The 16,345-nt window shown below is 37.7% G+C and overlaps 1 protein-coding gene across 1 annotated transcript in view; it reads left to right on the plus strand.

Moving 5' to 3' along the window:
• STAG1 (STAG1 cohesin complex component) overlaps window positions 1–16,345 on the plus strand; it is a 107,297-nt gene that overhangs the window by 67,752 nt on the left and 23,200 nt on the right. The window contains exons 6-15 of the mRNA XM_081863497.1: window positions 5,567–5,643; window positions 6,720–6,924; window positions 7,894–8,045; window positions 9,230–9,303; window positions 9,710–9,833; window positions 12,601–12,699; window positions 13,261–13,340; window positions 14,477–14,584; window positions 14,813–14,927; window positions 15,881–15,998. Of these exons, the coding sequence (XP_081719623.1) occupies window positions 5,567–5,643; window positions 6,720–6,924; window positions 7,894–8,045; window positions 9,230–9,303; window positions 9,710–9,833; window positions 12,601–12,699; window positions 13,261–13,340; window positions 14,477–14,584; window positions 14,813–14,927; window positions 15,881–15,998 (1,152 nt within the window). The remainder of the gene's footprint in view (window positions 1–5,566; window positions 5,644–6,719; window positions 6,925–7,893; window positions 8,046–9,229; window positions 9,304–9,709; window positions 9,834–12,600; window positions 12,700–13,260; window positions 13,341–14,476; window positions 14,585–14,812; window positions 14,928–15,880; window positions 15,999–16,345) is intronic.

The raw sequence follows: 16,345 nt of genomic DNA on the forward strand, positions 1-16,345 counted from the left end.
GTGTTTTGTCCTCTTCTTCCCTCCCCTCCTCAGCACATTAGCTGAGTTTGTCATGCTGCTTCACATGCCAATAAAACCAGGTTTTATGGCATACTATATTTTGAACAATGTAGATTTAAATCAATTTAATTTAGAAGCTTCAGAATTCTCAGCCATATTAGCTGAGCTAAAATTATCTGGTTGAAGCTAGGGCTGTAACAATCTGCCTGCTTTATTAAGTCTTTTTGTTGTTTTCGTTTTGTGTTTTAAACTGCCTGGCCCCTTTTCAGAAGTAAAAGAAAATACAGTTATCCCAGGATTGTTCTATTTTGTTGAATTATATGACTGAAAGCATACTGAATAAGATCCAGTATGAGGGGGCGGAATCATAATTAAATCTATATATCGTTCTATAAACTAATCTTAAATCTAGGCCATTATCTTTTGGCTAGTATTCTCAGATAGTTTCTGATTCCACTGTCTGGTAAAGGGACACCCCTGTATCTGCAAGACTTCACTTGGAATTAATTCTTTTGCTTTGCTGGAAGTAAGTCAAACCAGCAATCAATGAATAATTGTTTGATTATTGATCCTATTATTGCTTTTCTATTATTGATAGCTGGTCTTGCTACTAATATTTGAACATTAATAATTGTCCTGTATTATTTAAAAACAAAATAATACAGTTTTACCTAGGACAGTTAGTCACTTTTATGGTTCATCAGGTTATGTAGCACTAATACAGACTTGGAAAGAGAAAAATTACATAAAATTTGACTTCTTAGAAGCCAGACACTTAACTCACAGCTAATTTAATATAACCAAGCTCATGTTCAGAAAAAGGTCATTGCAAGACTGCATTTTACCCAGACAAAATCATTTTTGTAAGGAATATGGTAACTTTTAAAACATTTTATTAAGAAATCCCAGTGGAATAAGACATGAGCAAACACCTGAAACCAGATAAAGCTAATAACTGAGGATATGAAAACATGATGGCTGTCACATGATTTTATACCCATTATAGTATACTCACTTTGCTTAAGGGTAAGCACTGTGGTGGTTGGTCTGTGTGGTTTTCTATGTGATGTTCATACATTACTGATTGGTTTTTGAGACTAGCACATGTTGGACATAGAGAAAAGCCCGCAGAAGGGAATTGGCAAAAACTGACTTTGCTGTTTCTCCTTCCCTAGCACCCCATTCAGTCTCCAACTCCTGTTGAATGGAGTGAGTTGTGGTGTAGGGGGAAAAGGGGATTCCTCACTCCCCCAAATCAGTCACAGGTAACTTCCATGAGGAAGGGGTAGGGATATCTGCTTCTTCTAGCCCCCTACTGCAAACCTCTGCAAAATCTGCCGTCCCAGATGGGCTCAAACCCAGGGAGTGTAAAATGCAATTTGTTTGTTCAGAGGGGACTCTGGGATTGCCAATACTATATAAGCAAGAAACTAGCTGGATATGTGCAGCCCCTATACATGTTTGGCTGACATAGGACTGAAATGTTTAAATCTAGTTTTAGAAACATGACTGTTAATTCTTGTACACCGCCCACAGGACTAGAGTTGTATTTTTACTCTTGCAATGCAACTGCAGTTGTTTTCCCCTCACATTTATCCTCCACAATTCCTCTTCTGTCAAGGTAACCAGAACTTCAGAATGTTTACAAATATCAGTTGAGATTCTAATCCTACTGTCTTTCTCTGGTAAATATAGAATGCTGGGCAGATTGCCAGGCTATAAATAGTGATCACCAAGTCAAAGGAGAATATGTAAATGGAGGACTAGGCAAACCAGAAAAGCAAAACAAATTTAAAAAGCCTCACAAAATGATGGCAATGTTTTTTTTGTAAGTTTTTTATTAAAGATTTTTCATAATTCAGTAAGATAAAACAAACTAATAAAAACAGAAACCAAAACAGAGACAAAGAGAAAAAGAAAACATCAAAGGAAGACTGAAAGAAAAAAAGGGGGAAAATAAAAAGGACTTCCAATTTTCCATCTCTCAGTTACATAAAAGAAATGATTCAAAATATTAACTCTAGAGTGACATCCAACTGATCTATTTTCTGTTAGGCAATATTTTCCAAATCTTTCAACCCAGATGTCTTAAAGATTAATTCATTTTCTGTTTTACACAAAAAGTCCAAAAGGGGTTCTCTAATTATTGTTATTAATAAGTCTAACTTTTCTCTAATCGAACTTATCAGCTTTGTCTTCAATACTCAACAACCATTCCTCCATATTAAACAATAATAAGTCCTTCCATCTTTATTTCATAATTCTTTTCTTACTTTATATTCATTGGCACCCAGTGCCATATCTTCCATTCCCATTTCCTGCTGTATTTGCTGTAGTTTTCCATCCAGATTTTTTTTTAATCTCCCTTTCATTTACACTTCTTCCATTCTTTTTCTTTTTCCAAGAAAAGCGCCAGAGGTTTGGTAGGTTTCCCCCCTAAATTCACTCCAAGATGTACACAGAATCCTTTATCTCTACCAGCTCAGAATGTCTCTAGATTTCTCCATCCATCCATGGCTTCATCATTAAGATTAAACTCTAAGCAGACAAAATGTGAGAGCCTATCAAGAAGGTTCAGCATTTATAGTTGCTCATTTTGCTTTTGTGTGCACTTCTTTCTGCTCAAATAAAGTCCCCCCCCCCATTTATTCTAATTAGGACTGTGTCTTGAGCAGCGCTAGCATCCACTTCCAGGTTCTTCCTTTCTTTAAATTATGGCAGATTTTGATGCTGTAGAAATCTGGTTGGCTCTTTTCTATCTGTAGAAGCTAAATTAGTGCATTTGGACAGACATTTGTACTGGAACATCACTTGGGTATATTTTTCTACACATGTAACTTCAAAAACCTTGATACTAAACTTTCTGTCATCATGATTGTCATCCACTGCCTGGGATGATACTCCTTGACCAGCTTCTAGGGTTCCAGCTTCCAGAGTCAAGAGCGATACATTATTGAATATGCCTTCCTTTGTAAACTGCTTTTCTCTCTGGCCCTTTAATGTGCTGCTAAGGCAGCTCCCTAAGATTTTAAGGACTTAAGTTCAATTGCCCCTGAGTTTATTTTAATTAATATGTTCCTGAGTGCGTATTTTCTCAGGAGATTATCAGATTCGTGTGCTCTGTCTATGGAACCAAAGTGGTGCCAGTTCTAGGACTTACTGACAAATTAAAAACTGACAAATCACTGGGCATCCATCCAAGACTTCTCAAAGAACCCCAGTGTGAAATTGCTGACCTTCTAACAAAAATAAGTAACACCTCTAAGATTGCTTCTATAATTGAGGACTGGAAAGTGGCCAATGAAACATCTTTTTTTAAAGAAAGAAAGAAAGAAAGTAAGTAAGTAAGTAATGCAGGAGAGATTTGGAAAATTACAGGTCAATTTGCTTAATGTCTATTCTAGTAAAAACTAGTAGCAGACATTGTTAAAGATGAATTATCAAGCACGTAGAAGATTGAGTCTTGCAGAAGCAGAACCAGCATGACTTCTGCAAGGATAAGCCCTAAGCTTTTTTGAGAGGGTTAACAAGCATATATATTGATAGAGGTGATCCAGTCACATTTAAAAAAAACTTCTGATAAAGTCCCTCACCAATCTCATGAGTAAGCTCACTAGTCATGGGAAAAGAGAGGATGTTCTCTTGTGGATCAGTAATTGGTTAAGGCACATGAAGCAGAGTGATTATTATTATTATTATTATTATTATTATTATTATTATTATTATTATATTTTATATACTGCCCTATACCCAGATGTAGAGATGAGTCCTCTAAGTATCAATATTCAGACTTGCTCTTGTTAACTTATTCATTAATGATAGAGAATTAGGAGTGAGCAGTAAGGTTGCCCAATGACACCAAATTGTTCAAGGTGATACAAAAAGTGATTGCGAGGAACTCCAAACTAGGTGAATGGGCAGTAAAATGGTAAATGCAGTTCACTGTGTACAAATTGAGGGGATGTACATGGGGCATTTCACATATATGCCAATGAAGTCTAAACTAGTGGTGATTGACTAGGAACGAGGCTGTGGGACTGTAGTGGATACCTCAGTAAAGATTTCAACCCAGTGTGCTGAGCTGTGAAAAAGGTGAATTCCATGTTGGGGCTAATTATTATTTTCATTCCATTCCATTCCATTCACGAATCATTATTAAACAGGATAGGAATTGAAAATAAAACTGCCAATATCATAATGCCGTTATACAAATTATGGGGAGACAACACTTGGAATATTGTGTACGTTTCTCATTGTCTCACATCAAAAAGGATATGGTAGAGCTGGAAAGTGTTCAGAGAAGGCCATCAAAATTATCAAGGGTTTGGAGCAGTTCTCCTATGAGGAAAGGCTACAAGATTTGAGGCTTTTTAGTTTAGAGAAAAAGGCAACTAAGGAAGGATATGATAGAGATGTTAAGATTATGCATGGTTTGAAGAAAGTAGATAGGAAGAAGCTTTTCTCATACTGGAATGTGGGGGCATCCAATGAAACTGAATATTGGAAGATTAATGACAGTACTTCTTCACATGATGCACCTTTTAAATATGCTCCCACGAGATACAGTGATGGCCACCAACTTGAACTTAAAAGAGGACTAAGCAAATTCATGGAGGATAAGGTTATCAGTGGACCATAGCAATGAGGGATATGTTCTGTTTTCACTATTGGAGGAAGGCTGCTTCTCAGTACCAGTTGCTGGAATCACAAATGGGGAGAGTAATATTGCATCCAGGTCTTGCTTGAGGACTTCCCATAGCCATGTGGTTGGCCACTGTAAGAGCATTAGGTTTGGCCTGATCTAACAGGGCTTTTCTTTGGTTCTTAAACATTAAAACATCAACATTTTGAATCAAGCAGCTTCAAATAGCACATTAGAACTGCAGCAGTTTAAAACAGATTCAGAGTAATCAAATATTAGTTTAAAAGCAGCTTTAAATAAGGAGGCCTTTAAGGCTGGTTTAAAACCATCCTGATGACAGGCCCTTAATCAGGGTATCTGGAGGCAGTATTAAGGGCAAGTTTATATGGATGCAGATAGTCCTTAGCATAACTTGATCTCAAGCTATTTAGAATGTTAGAAGTCCACACTAGCACTTTAAATTGGGCCTCAAAACCAACAGGTAACTAATGTAGCTGGTACAATATAGATATTATATTCTCTGGCTTCTCGGCCCCAATAAGCAATCTAGGCTTATGGCGGCCAAGTACCAGCCAAAGCTTCTTTAAAGGCAGGCCCACATAGAGCACATTAAAGTAGTCTAGTATAATCAGGCTGTTTCATAAGCTTCAGTATTCTTAGTAGAGAAGAGAAACAGCCAATCCTCAGAAACAGACGCAAGTCCTCTCTTACTGTTTCACTGGTGAAAGGCTGCACTTATATTTCCTATTATGCTCAAGTTTTATTGCTGGCTACCAGACATAATCAGTACAATGGGATTTGATGTGGCTCCTCATTTGACATAATGTTCTTTAATAGGTAGTTCAGAATATCAAGATATGCAATATAGGAAAAACTCTTAAGTAGAGTAAAATATGTATGTTATGCTTATTCATTTTATTACAGGCACTGTAAGGATTGAGATGTTTAGGAACATGCAGAATGCAGAAATAATCAGGAAAATGACGGAAGAATTTGATGAGGTATAGTATTAAACATTCTGAAATATTTTGAGCTGTTGGTAAAAGTGTGCTAAGAGTTCTCCAGGATAGGACCGGATTCAACAAGTCCTGCTCACACAATGTGGTTCTCCTTCCCCTGCACCACCACCCCAGTTGCCGGGTGGTGATGGTTAGAAGGCACACACACACACAGAACAGTGTGCAGGTGAAGGAAAGCAGAGACAAGCAGAAATGATTTCGCTGATGGAGCAATCTGCCTAGCACTACTATGAATACAGTTTTATTGTGATATTAAATGACTTCTGTTGTGTCTACCCTCCAAGCTCCAGATTGAGAAGGCACATAGAGAGCGTTTTCTGTAGATTTCAGGCACAGGTATTGTCCAGGAAGAGCCATTCTGTTAAGTATTGAGGTTCCAAACCTTGTAGAGCTTCATAGACCCAAATCAGAATGTCGAATTGGGTGCAAAAATAAATTGGAAACCAGTGCAGGTAAAATAGGTCAGTGTGAAGTGTTCATAACACCATGTCCCAGTTAACATTCTTGCTAGATTTTGCATCAGCTGAAGTTGCTAGATCATCTTCAAAGGCACCCCCACACACACACACACAATGTATTGCAGGAATTAAAAAATGGAGATTGCCAGAGCATGGATCACTGCAGTCAGGTTATCCACTTCAAAATAGGATTGCAGCTGGGATACCAGCCTTAGTAAAAGGTACTTTCTGCCACCATCACTACTTGAGCCTCTAAGGATAATGGTGGATCAAAGAGCACCCAAGTTGTGACTGGTGCCCATTGGGACTGATAGAGCAGAAGGCAGGGAGACCAGCAGTAGGTGGAGTCAGAACCAATGACAGGAAGAGCCAACTTATTCTAATTCTAATTTTGTCTCAAGCATCCTCCCTGTTGAAAGTTTTTTAATGTAGAAACCTTTGTTTTTGTGTTGATACAATGTGAGTGAAATGTGCTCTTTCCCCTTAAAATAGGTTTCTTACACATAGCATTCTCTCAGTATAGTAGTTGTATATAAAAGATGAGACTGCTGAAATCTAAACTTGTGTTAAATATAGTATGTGCATTTTGTCTTCCTTCAGGACAGTGGTGATTACCCACTTACGATGCCTGGGCCACAGTGGAAAAAATTTCGATCAAATTTTTGTGAATTCATAGGAGTTCTAATACGACAATGTCAGTACAGCATCATTTATGATGAATATATGATGGACACAGTGATCTCACTTCTGACTGGTTTGTCAGATTCACAGGTCCGAGCTTTTAGGCATACCAGTACACTTGCTGGTAGGTACATCTTAAAAGAAAGTATAATACTCCTATGCATAAGAAGCTAACGTATCATTTTATGTATATGAAGCTAATTATGTTTTGTTTGGGAGTGCAGAGATGGAAGGCAGATATAAGCACTTTAAATAAATAATAAAAGACTGTAAACATAATGAAGATGAGCTGGTCATTTATTAGCAATTGTTTTCTACATTCAGTTTGAGCCACTGACTTTCTTCAGTGACTGTGGGAGAAAGGAAATGGCAGGGACAACACTGAGGTGGGAGAAAAACTTGTTCTATGACCAGACATTGCCCCATTTCTACTATGTGTTCACTTACAGGTCCTTTGCTTTACTGGACAATTTACTACCACTTGGAGATTGAGGTGGAATTTGAATGTAATGACAAAGAGTGTTTTGGGGGCATATGCCTCAGACTCCCACACCCATTACTTACTCTTCAGGCAGAAGCAGGAGATTAGAAGATTCTGTTTCTTTATCAGTAAACCGTAGTTTGCCATTACCCACAAACCAGGATCCCAAATGGTTTGAGCAAACCAGTTTAACATGTTTGGTTGCATCCTCAAGCTATGGTTTGTCACTAAGTAAAGTATGCATTTCTAGACTCTTTTTCCACATGAAGGAAAGGGGGGATGGAGCACATGGGCTCAGAGTGCATACCTGTTTCTTCCTTATAACCACCAGCAATTAATTCAGCCATAGATTTTGAAATTTAGGAGCTATAATGTCTAAAATGTAAAACAGGTCTGCTATTGTCTATGAAAAGAAGGTCAGATGTATATATTTTGGGTAGATTTCACCTACAGTTCTTTGATGACATTGAAAGAAGTCTTTGAGTGGTAGTCTTGGTTTTTATTTTTGAAAAATTAAGTTATTTTAAGCATGGAAACCAAGCAAAGACAAGCAATTTCCATCTGGTTTCAGGGACTAAAATAGCTGCCCTTTTTATTGCACATTATTTCTAGCTATGAAGCTTATGACTGCTCTTGTGAATGTTGCCTTAAACCTGAGTATTCATCAGGATAATACACAGAGGCAGTATGAAGCTGAGAGAAACAAAATGATTGGTAAAAGAGCCAATGAAAGACTGGAGCTTCTCCTTCAGAAACGAAAAGAGGTAAGTCAATAGACCAACACTGTTCTCCTTGTGTAGTACGTTTCACAGAAAGCTAGTTGAAGAAGTTTTATTATACTAAAATCCTCTGAAAAGGATTCCATGCACAGAAAGGAGAAAAATCATTGCAATGGGTTAGACTTGTGAGGAAGTATCTGACACATTTGCATTGTGTATCAAGAATTCATATGAGCAGTACATGTAAGTTATCAGCATGGAACACCAAATTAATTTTTCCATACATCCTGTTCATTTGGCAGAACGCTTGAATGAACTATTGGATAGTAACAGAACAAATTTTTTTTTAATCAGCTCACTTCACAAATTAGCACTGAGTGGGAACACTTCATTTTTTAATGCCGTGGACAAGAAATAGAAATTACACTCACATGCTCCCTGCTCTGCTGCTAGGCTGACCTAGTCCTCTCAAGGGAGGAAACAAAATAACTTAAGGAGCAGACACAAGACTACCAGCACAAAAGAAGCAGGGAGCTTTCAGACAGCCCTTGCAGCTCTTGTTTGAACTGAGCAGGATTTAACCTTCACTCATCAGCTGATGAGCAGAGATTAGATCCTGCTGCCTTGGCTGTGCAGGTGCACAGCCAATGTGTTAGTTAACCCTGTACTCTCACCCAACAACTGATGTCACCAGTGATGTCAGCAGGTGGGCATGGTTATGGGGAGACTGGCCTGTGAGCTGGAGGTTCTTCATTCCTGATATATAGCTTGGGTCATATCAGTGTGCAAGAGATCAACTAGAATATCAATAGGAGCACTGATCCAGTTCAGCAGGAAAGTCTCTAGGAAAATATTGGGAAACCAGATTCAGAAGTCTACTATGATAAACTAATTTAATAGGTCCTCCCATCTCTGCAGAGCATAGAGACTGCTTCTACCATATCCTTAAGCATGTAGTGATTTGAACATAACAGAGAGCCACCTGATTTTCCCCACTCACAAATCATCCTTCTCTTACCCGGAATAGAAGACAAAGTCACAAATATGATCTACCATGTGTTTCAGGCCAGATGTTATTTAAATTAGGCCCATGATTTACAGGTTTCATTAGACAAGGACGTCCCCGGTTCAGATATTCAGAAAAAGAATAAATCTAGGAACCAATTTTCTATTGGAAATGATTATGTTATTAATCTGAAATTAATAGGTAACCTTAATTTATATTTCAGCTGCAAGAAAATCAGGATGAAATTGAAAATATGATGAATTCTATTTTCAAGGGTATATTTGTCCATAGATATCGGTAAGTGGAGCAAGTGCATTTTAGATGTAGGTAGTAGTAAAACATGTTAAGTTTCCATTTTTGCTTAAAATTTATGAATGCATTCTACAGTAAAAAAAGAAGAATATAATTTCAGTTATGCACACACAGGTTTAGTTATAATGGGATATGGAGACTAAGGGATCAGGCCAAAGGCTTCATGGAAAAGTTACATTTTGAAAAGTAAGAAATGGCATTATTGAAGTCTTAGGGGAGACAGTTTTCAGCATGAAGAGCAGCAAGGGTTAAAGGGCTGAGTGATTTTAGGGGCAAAATTGTGACATTAGAGAGGGTTAACATTGTGCAAAATGATGAAAAATTGCTCTCTATATAAGTACACACAGAGAAGAAGCAGGGAGACAAATTATTTTCTCGCCTTTTTTCACAGTGATGCTATTGCTGAGATTAGAGCTGTTTGTATTGAAGAAATCGGAGTATGGATGAAAATGTACAGTGATGCCTTCCTGAATGATAGTTATTTAAAATATGTTGGTTGGACGCTTCATGACAGAGTAAGTTTTACATGCACTAACATAGATCTCCAGAAGCATTTTTCATGTGCTGTGTTCTCGTTTAAATGCAAAATAAAATTCTGCATTCTTCATATTTCTTTCTAGCGATATTGTTAAATTATATTCAATTGTACCTGGTTTTCCTGATTTATTTATGTATAACATTATTCATAAGTGTCTTTCTTCATGTTACTTTTCCTCATCTCTTGAAAAGCTGTGAAACCTTGTTATGGTCAGCATGAAAGAAGCTACTTAAAATGAAATACCTATATTTATGTGGAATCTTCATAATTGTCAGAAAGAAATGTAGCGATAGTGATGGAATTTATGTTCTAATTTAGGCTAGTTCAAATTTTCCCCTTATGACTGGTTCTGCTAACTTAAATTGATAAGTTTTCACAACTGTGAAGTAATGGAAGTTATTAAGTATTAACCTGTTAAAGAAAAATCAATAGTGCCAGATTGAAGACATTATGTGTTGTCTTGGTTTATAGTCTGCAGTTCATTAGCACAGTTCTTTATATCTGGTATTATAGCAGCAATCCCCCCCCCCCAAACTGGCAGTGCTTCTGAAAAATTAAACTGAGGCTTTTGCCAACATGCATATTCTGTCTGCATTATTGGCTAGCAACATTATCCTGTTGGCTAATAATCATGTTCTGACAACCTGAGGATGTTGATTCATGTTTGAAACTAGATTACAGGCAGCAACCACTTTAGGCATGTCAGATATGTGCATGACCACACACACATGCATCGCACTGAACCTGGAAGTGACTAAAAAATGTCACAAAGAGGGGAGAGGGCAGAACAGGTGTTTGCAGGCTTTTTCAATGGTGTTTCAAATACACGTGATGTCTCATAAATGTGCAGTACCTTGGAACGTAACCCTATGTAAATTGGGAGTTGCGTGGTGACAGAACAAAGTTTTGAATACCAGGTTGATTAGTCATACCGCCATCCTTACAGTGCTCAAGCAGCCATGCCCTGAGCTGGTTGTAGCAGGATAATTCAAACAGTTGGTACTGGTGGTCTGTTATTTAAGGTGTAGATCTTCCAGCAGCCTCCTGTTGATCCCCTTTAATCTGGAAGCAGTAAAGGATGTAATCTGAATGCAGTAAAGGAGCAGTTGGCTCTTTACCTCTCTCGCCCTGACCTAGCCACTGTGATCCACGCGACGGTCACTTCCAGACTGGATTATTGTAACTCGCTCTACGTGGGGCTGCCCTCGAGACTGACCCAGAAACTCCAGCAGGTGCAGAATGCCGCGGCGAGACTCCTTGCGGGGTCCTCGCTGCGGAACCACATTCACCCGGTGCTATACCAGCTGCACTGGCTCCCGGTGGAGTACAGGATCAGATTTAAGGTGCTGGTTTTAACCTTTAAAGCCCTATACGGCCTAGGACCCTCATATCTACGGGACCGCCTCTCCTGGTATGTCCCACGGAGGACCTTGTGGTCTTCAAACAAAAACATCTTGGATGTCCCGGGCCACAGAGAGGTTAGGCTGGCTTCAACCAGAGCCAGGGCTTTTTTGGCCATGGCCCCGATCTGGTGGAACGCTCTGTCACAAGAGACTAGGGCCCTGCGGGACATCTTTCTGCAGGGCCTGCAAGACAGAGCTGTTCCACCAGGCCTTTGGCCAGGGCACAGCCTGACCCCCTCCTTTGGCAATCCTCACAGAACTCTAGCCCAATGGTTGCCATTAATTTGATTTGAACTGATTTTAGAATGAAATGATTTTAGAATGTTGCATCATTTTACTGTTGTTAGCCGCTCTGAGCCCGGCTTCGGCTGGGGAGGGCAGGATATAAATAAAATTTTATTATTATTTTTTATTGTTATTTCTGTGGTTACTCAGCAGCTGTATCCAAAGTTAACTGTTTCTCCACCTGTGTTGTATGAAAATATCTGGAACTAAGTTGCACTGTTGCTGTAATTGCTGCTACCCACTTTACCTTTACCCCTTATATTAAAATGATGGCTATGGCTGTCATCGGCATGGTATCAACTGACAGACTTGCCATTCTGATTCTTCTCGATGGCCGCAGTTGCTGCAGTCTGTCTTAAAATGTGGACTGAGGGGGCCAAGCTTTCTCTGTATTTCAGCCATAATCAAAAGCTTAAATATTGTTCTGGGGAAAATATTGTAGGAGTTTGTATTAATATATAATAACAGTTTTTCCTGATGGTACATATTTGTTTCAGTTAGAGAACATGGCATTTCAATTTTTAAAAAGAGCAGTAATCATAGCAATAATGATGTCATTGCCAATAGTGCTGCTGAGGGAAGCAATACCTCAGGAAGGCAAGACTTAGGAATGGTATGTGATACCCAAGCTGTTGAAATGATACTGCACAGTTCCAAATAAAAGAATTACCCTTCCAGTCCTTGTTAGTGTATAGGATTCAATTGCTTTTTATAGTTACTTTAGGAGAGATTTATACACCACACTTCAATAAAATCTCCAGGGCAGCAGGAATTTATATATTTTGCCATTCCAATTATCCTGGGAGGAAATTAATTTGTTTGTAATGAAATCTGTAATCTTAGTGGATAGATGTGATTTTAGTGTTGTAAGTCATCCCAAGTACTTGGTGGAAAGATGACTAATATAGAAAATAAGTTTACAATTTTCTATATCATTAATGTTTAAAAATTTCATTCTATAAGTGTATTATATGAAATGAATGGTTAGGTCTTTAGTGCATGGTTTTTTTGAGAATTTGATATACTTTTAATATTTTTGAATATGTTTTTATTTAGCAAGGCGAAGTGAGGTTGAAGTGTCTGAAAGCTTTGCAGAGTTTGTACACCAACAGAGAGTTGTTCCCCAAATTGGAGCTATTTACAAATAGATTTAAGGTAAGTGTGACATACTATGACTGCACAAAACTTAACCTTCTTTAAAGTCATGTACAAACAAAATGTATCATGAAGCTTACATTTGTATAAATTGTTCTGGTTGCTGAGATGAGCATTTTTGAGCACTATAAGACAACTGGCCTTTTAAAGTTTAAAATCTCATATGGAGCGTACATGACATAGTGTGTTACAGTCCAAACTTGGTACTTTATTACCTCCCCCCTCCCAAAAAAATTATGTAATAAATTTCATTGGCTTATGAACAGGAATTTGCTATGGTCCACATGCTCTAGCAGGGCCCAGTAGGGTTTATATATTGCTTAGCAGCCACCGTACTGAACATCCACTTCATATATACTGATGTATGACTTTTCTGTTCAATTTTTGGTACACCATTGCATGCAATACTTTTGATATATAGCTTTCTGAGGATGTTTTCATGTTGTTCCTACAGTGTTTTGAGGGGAAACAGCTTGTCATGTGTTACAGAAAAGTTTGCCTGTTAAGATTAAATGTCTTCAGCTGTTTCTTCTGAATCCATGTGTGTTCCATCTTTCTCAGGATCGCATTGTATCAATGACACTTGATAAGGAATATGATGTTGCTGTAGAAGCCATTCGATTAGTCACATTAATACTTCAGTAAGTATGTTTTAAAGAAATACAATTCCCATTTGCCAACAATATTATACTTGTATTGTGTGATATAAAGTAGTGCATTGTCTAAATAATAAGAATAATAAGAATAATAATTTTACACACTGATGCTCCACTATAGCTATTTTTGTATTACAGTAATCCTCAAATTTTAGTTATTTATATTGCATAAAATGCTCTTTGAGTATCTCTGCCCAAAATGTTCAAGGCAACAGGCTCACCCTGTTTGTGAAAAGAGATCATACAAATGAGAGCGTACCTGATGCAGTTCCATCAGTTTTCCATGCTGTGTTTGACGTAAAATTACTTACTTAGGGAGCATAATAAGTTTAATTGCTGGGATCATTTCTGCACATCGGCAGGTACAATTCTCTCCTTTTCTGATGCTTAGCAATTAATTAAAGCACCTTCCTCGGGCTACAGCTTAGACCTTGTTCATACATGGATGTACTTGATAATTTTAAGGGATGTTTTGCATTTGTAAGAGTCACTACAGAGAGCAGTGTTATGTCCTCTCAGATGAAATACTTCTCAGTGGAGAACATTCGTGCCGTCAGCTGCAAGGCATTTCTGTATTTATACCACTTGATTGCTTAGTGCCTTTGTAATCAGTGCCTGCAGGATACTCGCCTGAGTTAATTAGCTACTTTCAGTTAAATTCTACATCACTTTGAGTATAAATGCTGTCTTCAGGGGAGCCATGTCTGCTTAGGAAAGCCAGCACCTGCTCTGTAAAAGTACTTTGAGGCAATAGGCTGTGTCCAGAGAACTGAAATGGCAGTCCCAAAGGCTGCTAATGTATGAAGGAAGTAACTTTCACCGATTCCCTTCCCAGTGCGGCCCCTTGAAGCCCTAGAAAATCTGTTCCCTAGATTCACCTGGACACTCATACACCTGGTGGATTCTATAAAACTAATTTTTACATGGAAAATAATTGTTGGTTTTAAAATTACATGGTGTATTTCAGCATCCCATGTCATTCATGTTAAATACCTTGGTTGAATTTTGAATGAGACCTAGTTAGGTTTTCATATATTATCTGTTCCAAATGTAATTTTAGGTAGATAGTAAAGCTGTAGCTGAGTGGTTTGATTGAGGAGGTATGTTTTGTTTTTTTCCAGTGGAAGTGAAGAAGCTTTGTCCAATGAAGATTGTGAGAATGTTTATCATTTGGTGTATTCTGCACATCGGCCTGTTGCAGTTGCAGCAGGGGAATTCCTTCACAAAAAGTAAGCCTATCTAATTTGCCTGAAGAAAATAGCAAAATATTGAGGAGAATCTAGAGAACTACCATTAAAGGCATGGTGCTTAAATGACTAAATTACTTTTATGCTACTTGCTTTTAGGTTATTTTTTAAAGTTCTTTTCTATAAGACTTTATTTTAACAGAAAAGTGGCCCAAAATGTTATTTGTAAAACTGAGCCAGAATATGAAAAGTGCTATCTTCTGTTTCTAGACTGTTTAGTCGGCATGACCCTCAAGCAGAAGAAGCACTAGCCAAAAGGAGAGGACGGAACAGTCCAAATGGGAATCTTATTAGAATGCTCGTTCTTTTCTTTCTTGAAAGCGAGGTAAAATTATGCTTTAAATTATGCAATCTCTTTCTTTACAAAAAATGTGTCTAATAAACTTGTTAATTTCCAAAAGTATTCTGAGTCTCTTGCTTATTTAGTTCTGGCACTAAGATATGCTGACTTTGTTCCCACCTCATGTTAAGCTACGAATATTGTTTAACTATGGTTTAATGTGCACTATCAGCATTCTAGTATACGTGGCTCAGAAGTCCAAGCATTGTTTTTCCCTTGCAACAGAAGAGACAGGTTCCTCACTCCACCTTTTTTTCCTTCAATTTTTAAAAAATCATCGCCCCTGTATAATTTTATGCAACTGAAAGCTGAAAGCTTGCTCATTGCATTATACATATATATTAATAAAGTTGCTATTCTATTATTTTGTTCTAATGAGCCAGCACAGCTACCTGTTTTTGATCTGCTAAGTAAAAATAATTTTGAAACTGAATTTACTGTTTCAGTAACATTATAGTCCCTTTTATAGTATACCACGGCTAATATATGAATGGCTAATTCATTTTTTGTCTTCATAATTGCACTAAATTTAATTTTTGTTTAATTTATCACAGAAGCAAATGTTTTCTTCAATCAGAAAGTGTTTCTCACAGATTGCTTAAATCACATCAGTTTATGAAAATGTAATACATAATACATGACTGTCATTCTGCCACATGATTTCTACGAATTAACTGAAGCAAAAAAATTAATACATTAATTCATAATAGTCAGGCATCCTTAGTGCCTCACAAGACCCATGCACAGGGCTTTTACAAGCAGTGCTATCAAACTCCCTATTCGCCAGCCATGTTGCATCAGCTACAGCAGGGTAGGATTATAATGTCCATATTCTTAATTATTGCACCACTTACATTCTTATAGAGTACCACTGACAGATATTGATTGGTATATGTGTCTGAGAGACCTTCTGGTCAATTATTATTCATTATTTCTAGTTACATGAACACGCAGCTTACTTGGTGGACAGTTTATGGGAGAGCTCCCAAGAATTGTTAAAAGACTGGGAATGCATGACAGAATTGCTGCTGGAAGAACCTGTCCAAGGTGAAGAAGGTACGTATCACATTGATTTTATGAAATCAGCATAGCGTAGCCTGCTCTCTTCCATTTTGGGGCTCTGGAAAAATGAACACAAGTTGACAGTTGCCGATAGTCAGCAGATTGCTATATTTTTACTGCAGTAAAAGTTAAAATTAGAATTTATCTTCATTTTTAAATACTTAAGCTTTCAATTGTACTGTCAGTTCTGACTAAGTGCAAGGACCTTGTTTTGTGAAGTGGCTTGTAGCCTTCTGGGATCTTGAAGAATAATAACAATTTATCAAATCATATCCCACCCCTCTAATGTAAACACATCCCTTGGAATGACTTAAAATACATGGTTGGCAGTTAAAAATAAT

Source organism: Podarcis erhardii, assembly GCF_964252035.2.
Source record: "Podarcis erhardii genome assembly, chromosome: 5".
NCBI classification, from domain to species: Eukaryota; Metazoa; Chordata; class Lepidosauria; order Squamata; family Lacertidae; genus Podarcis; species Podarcis erhardii.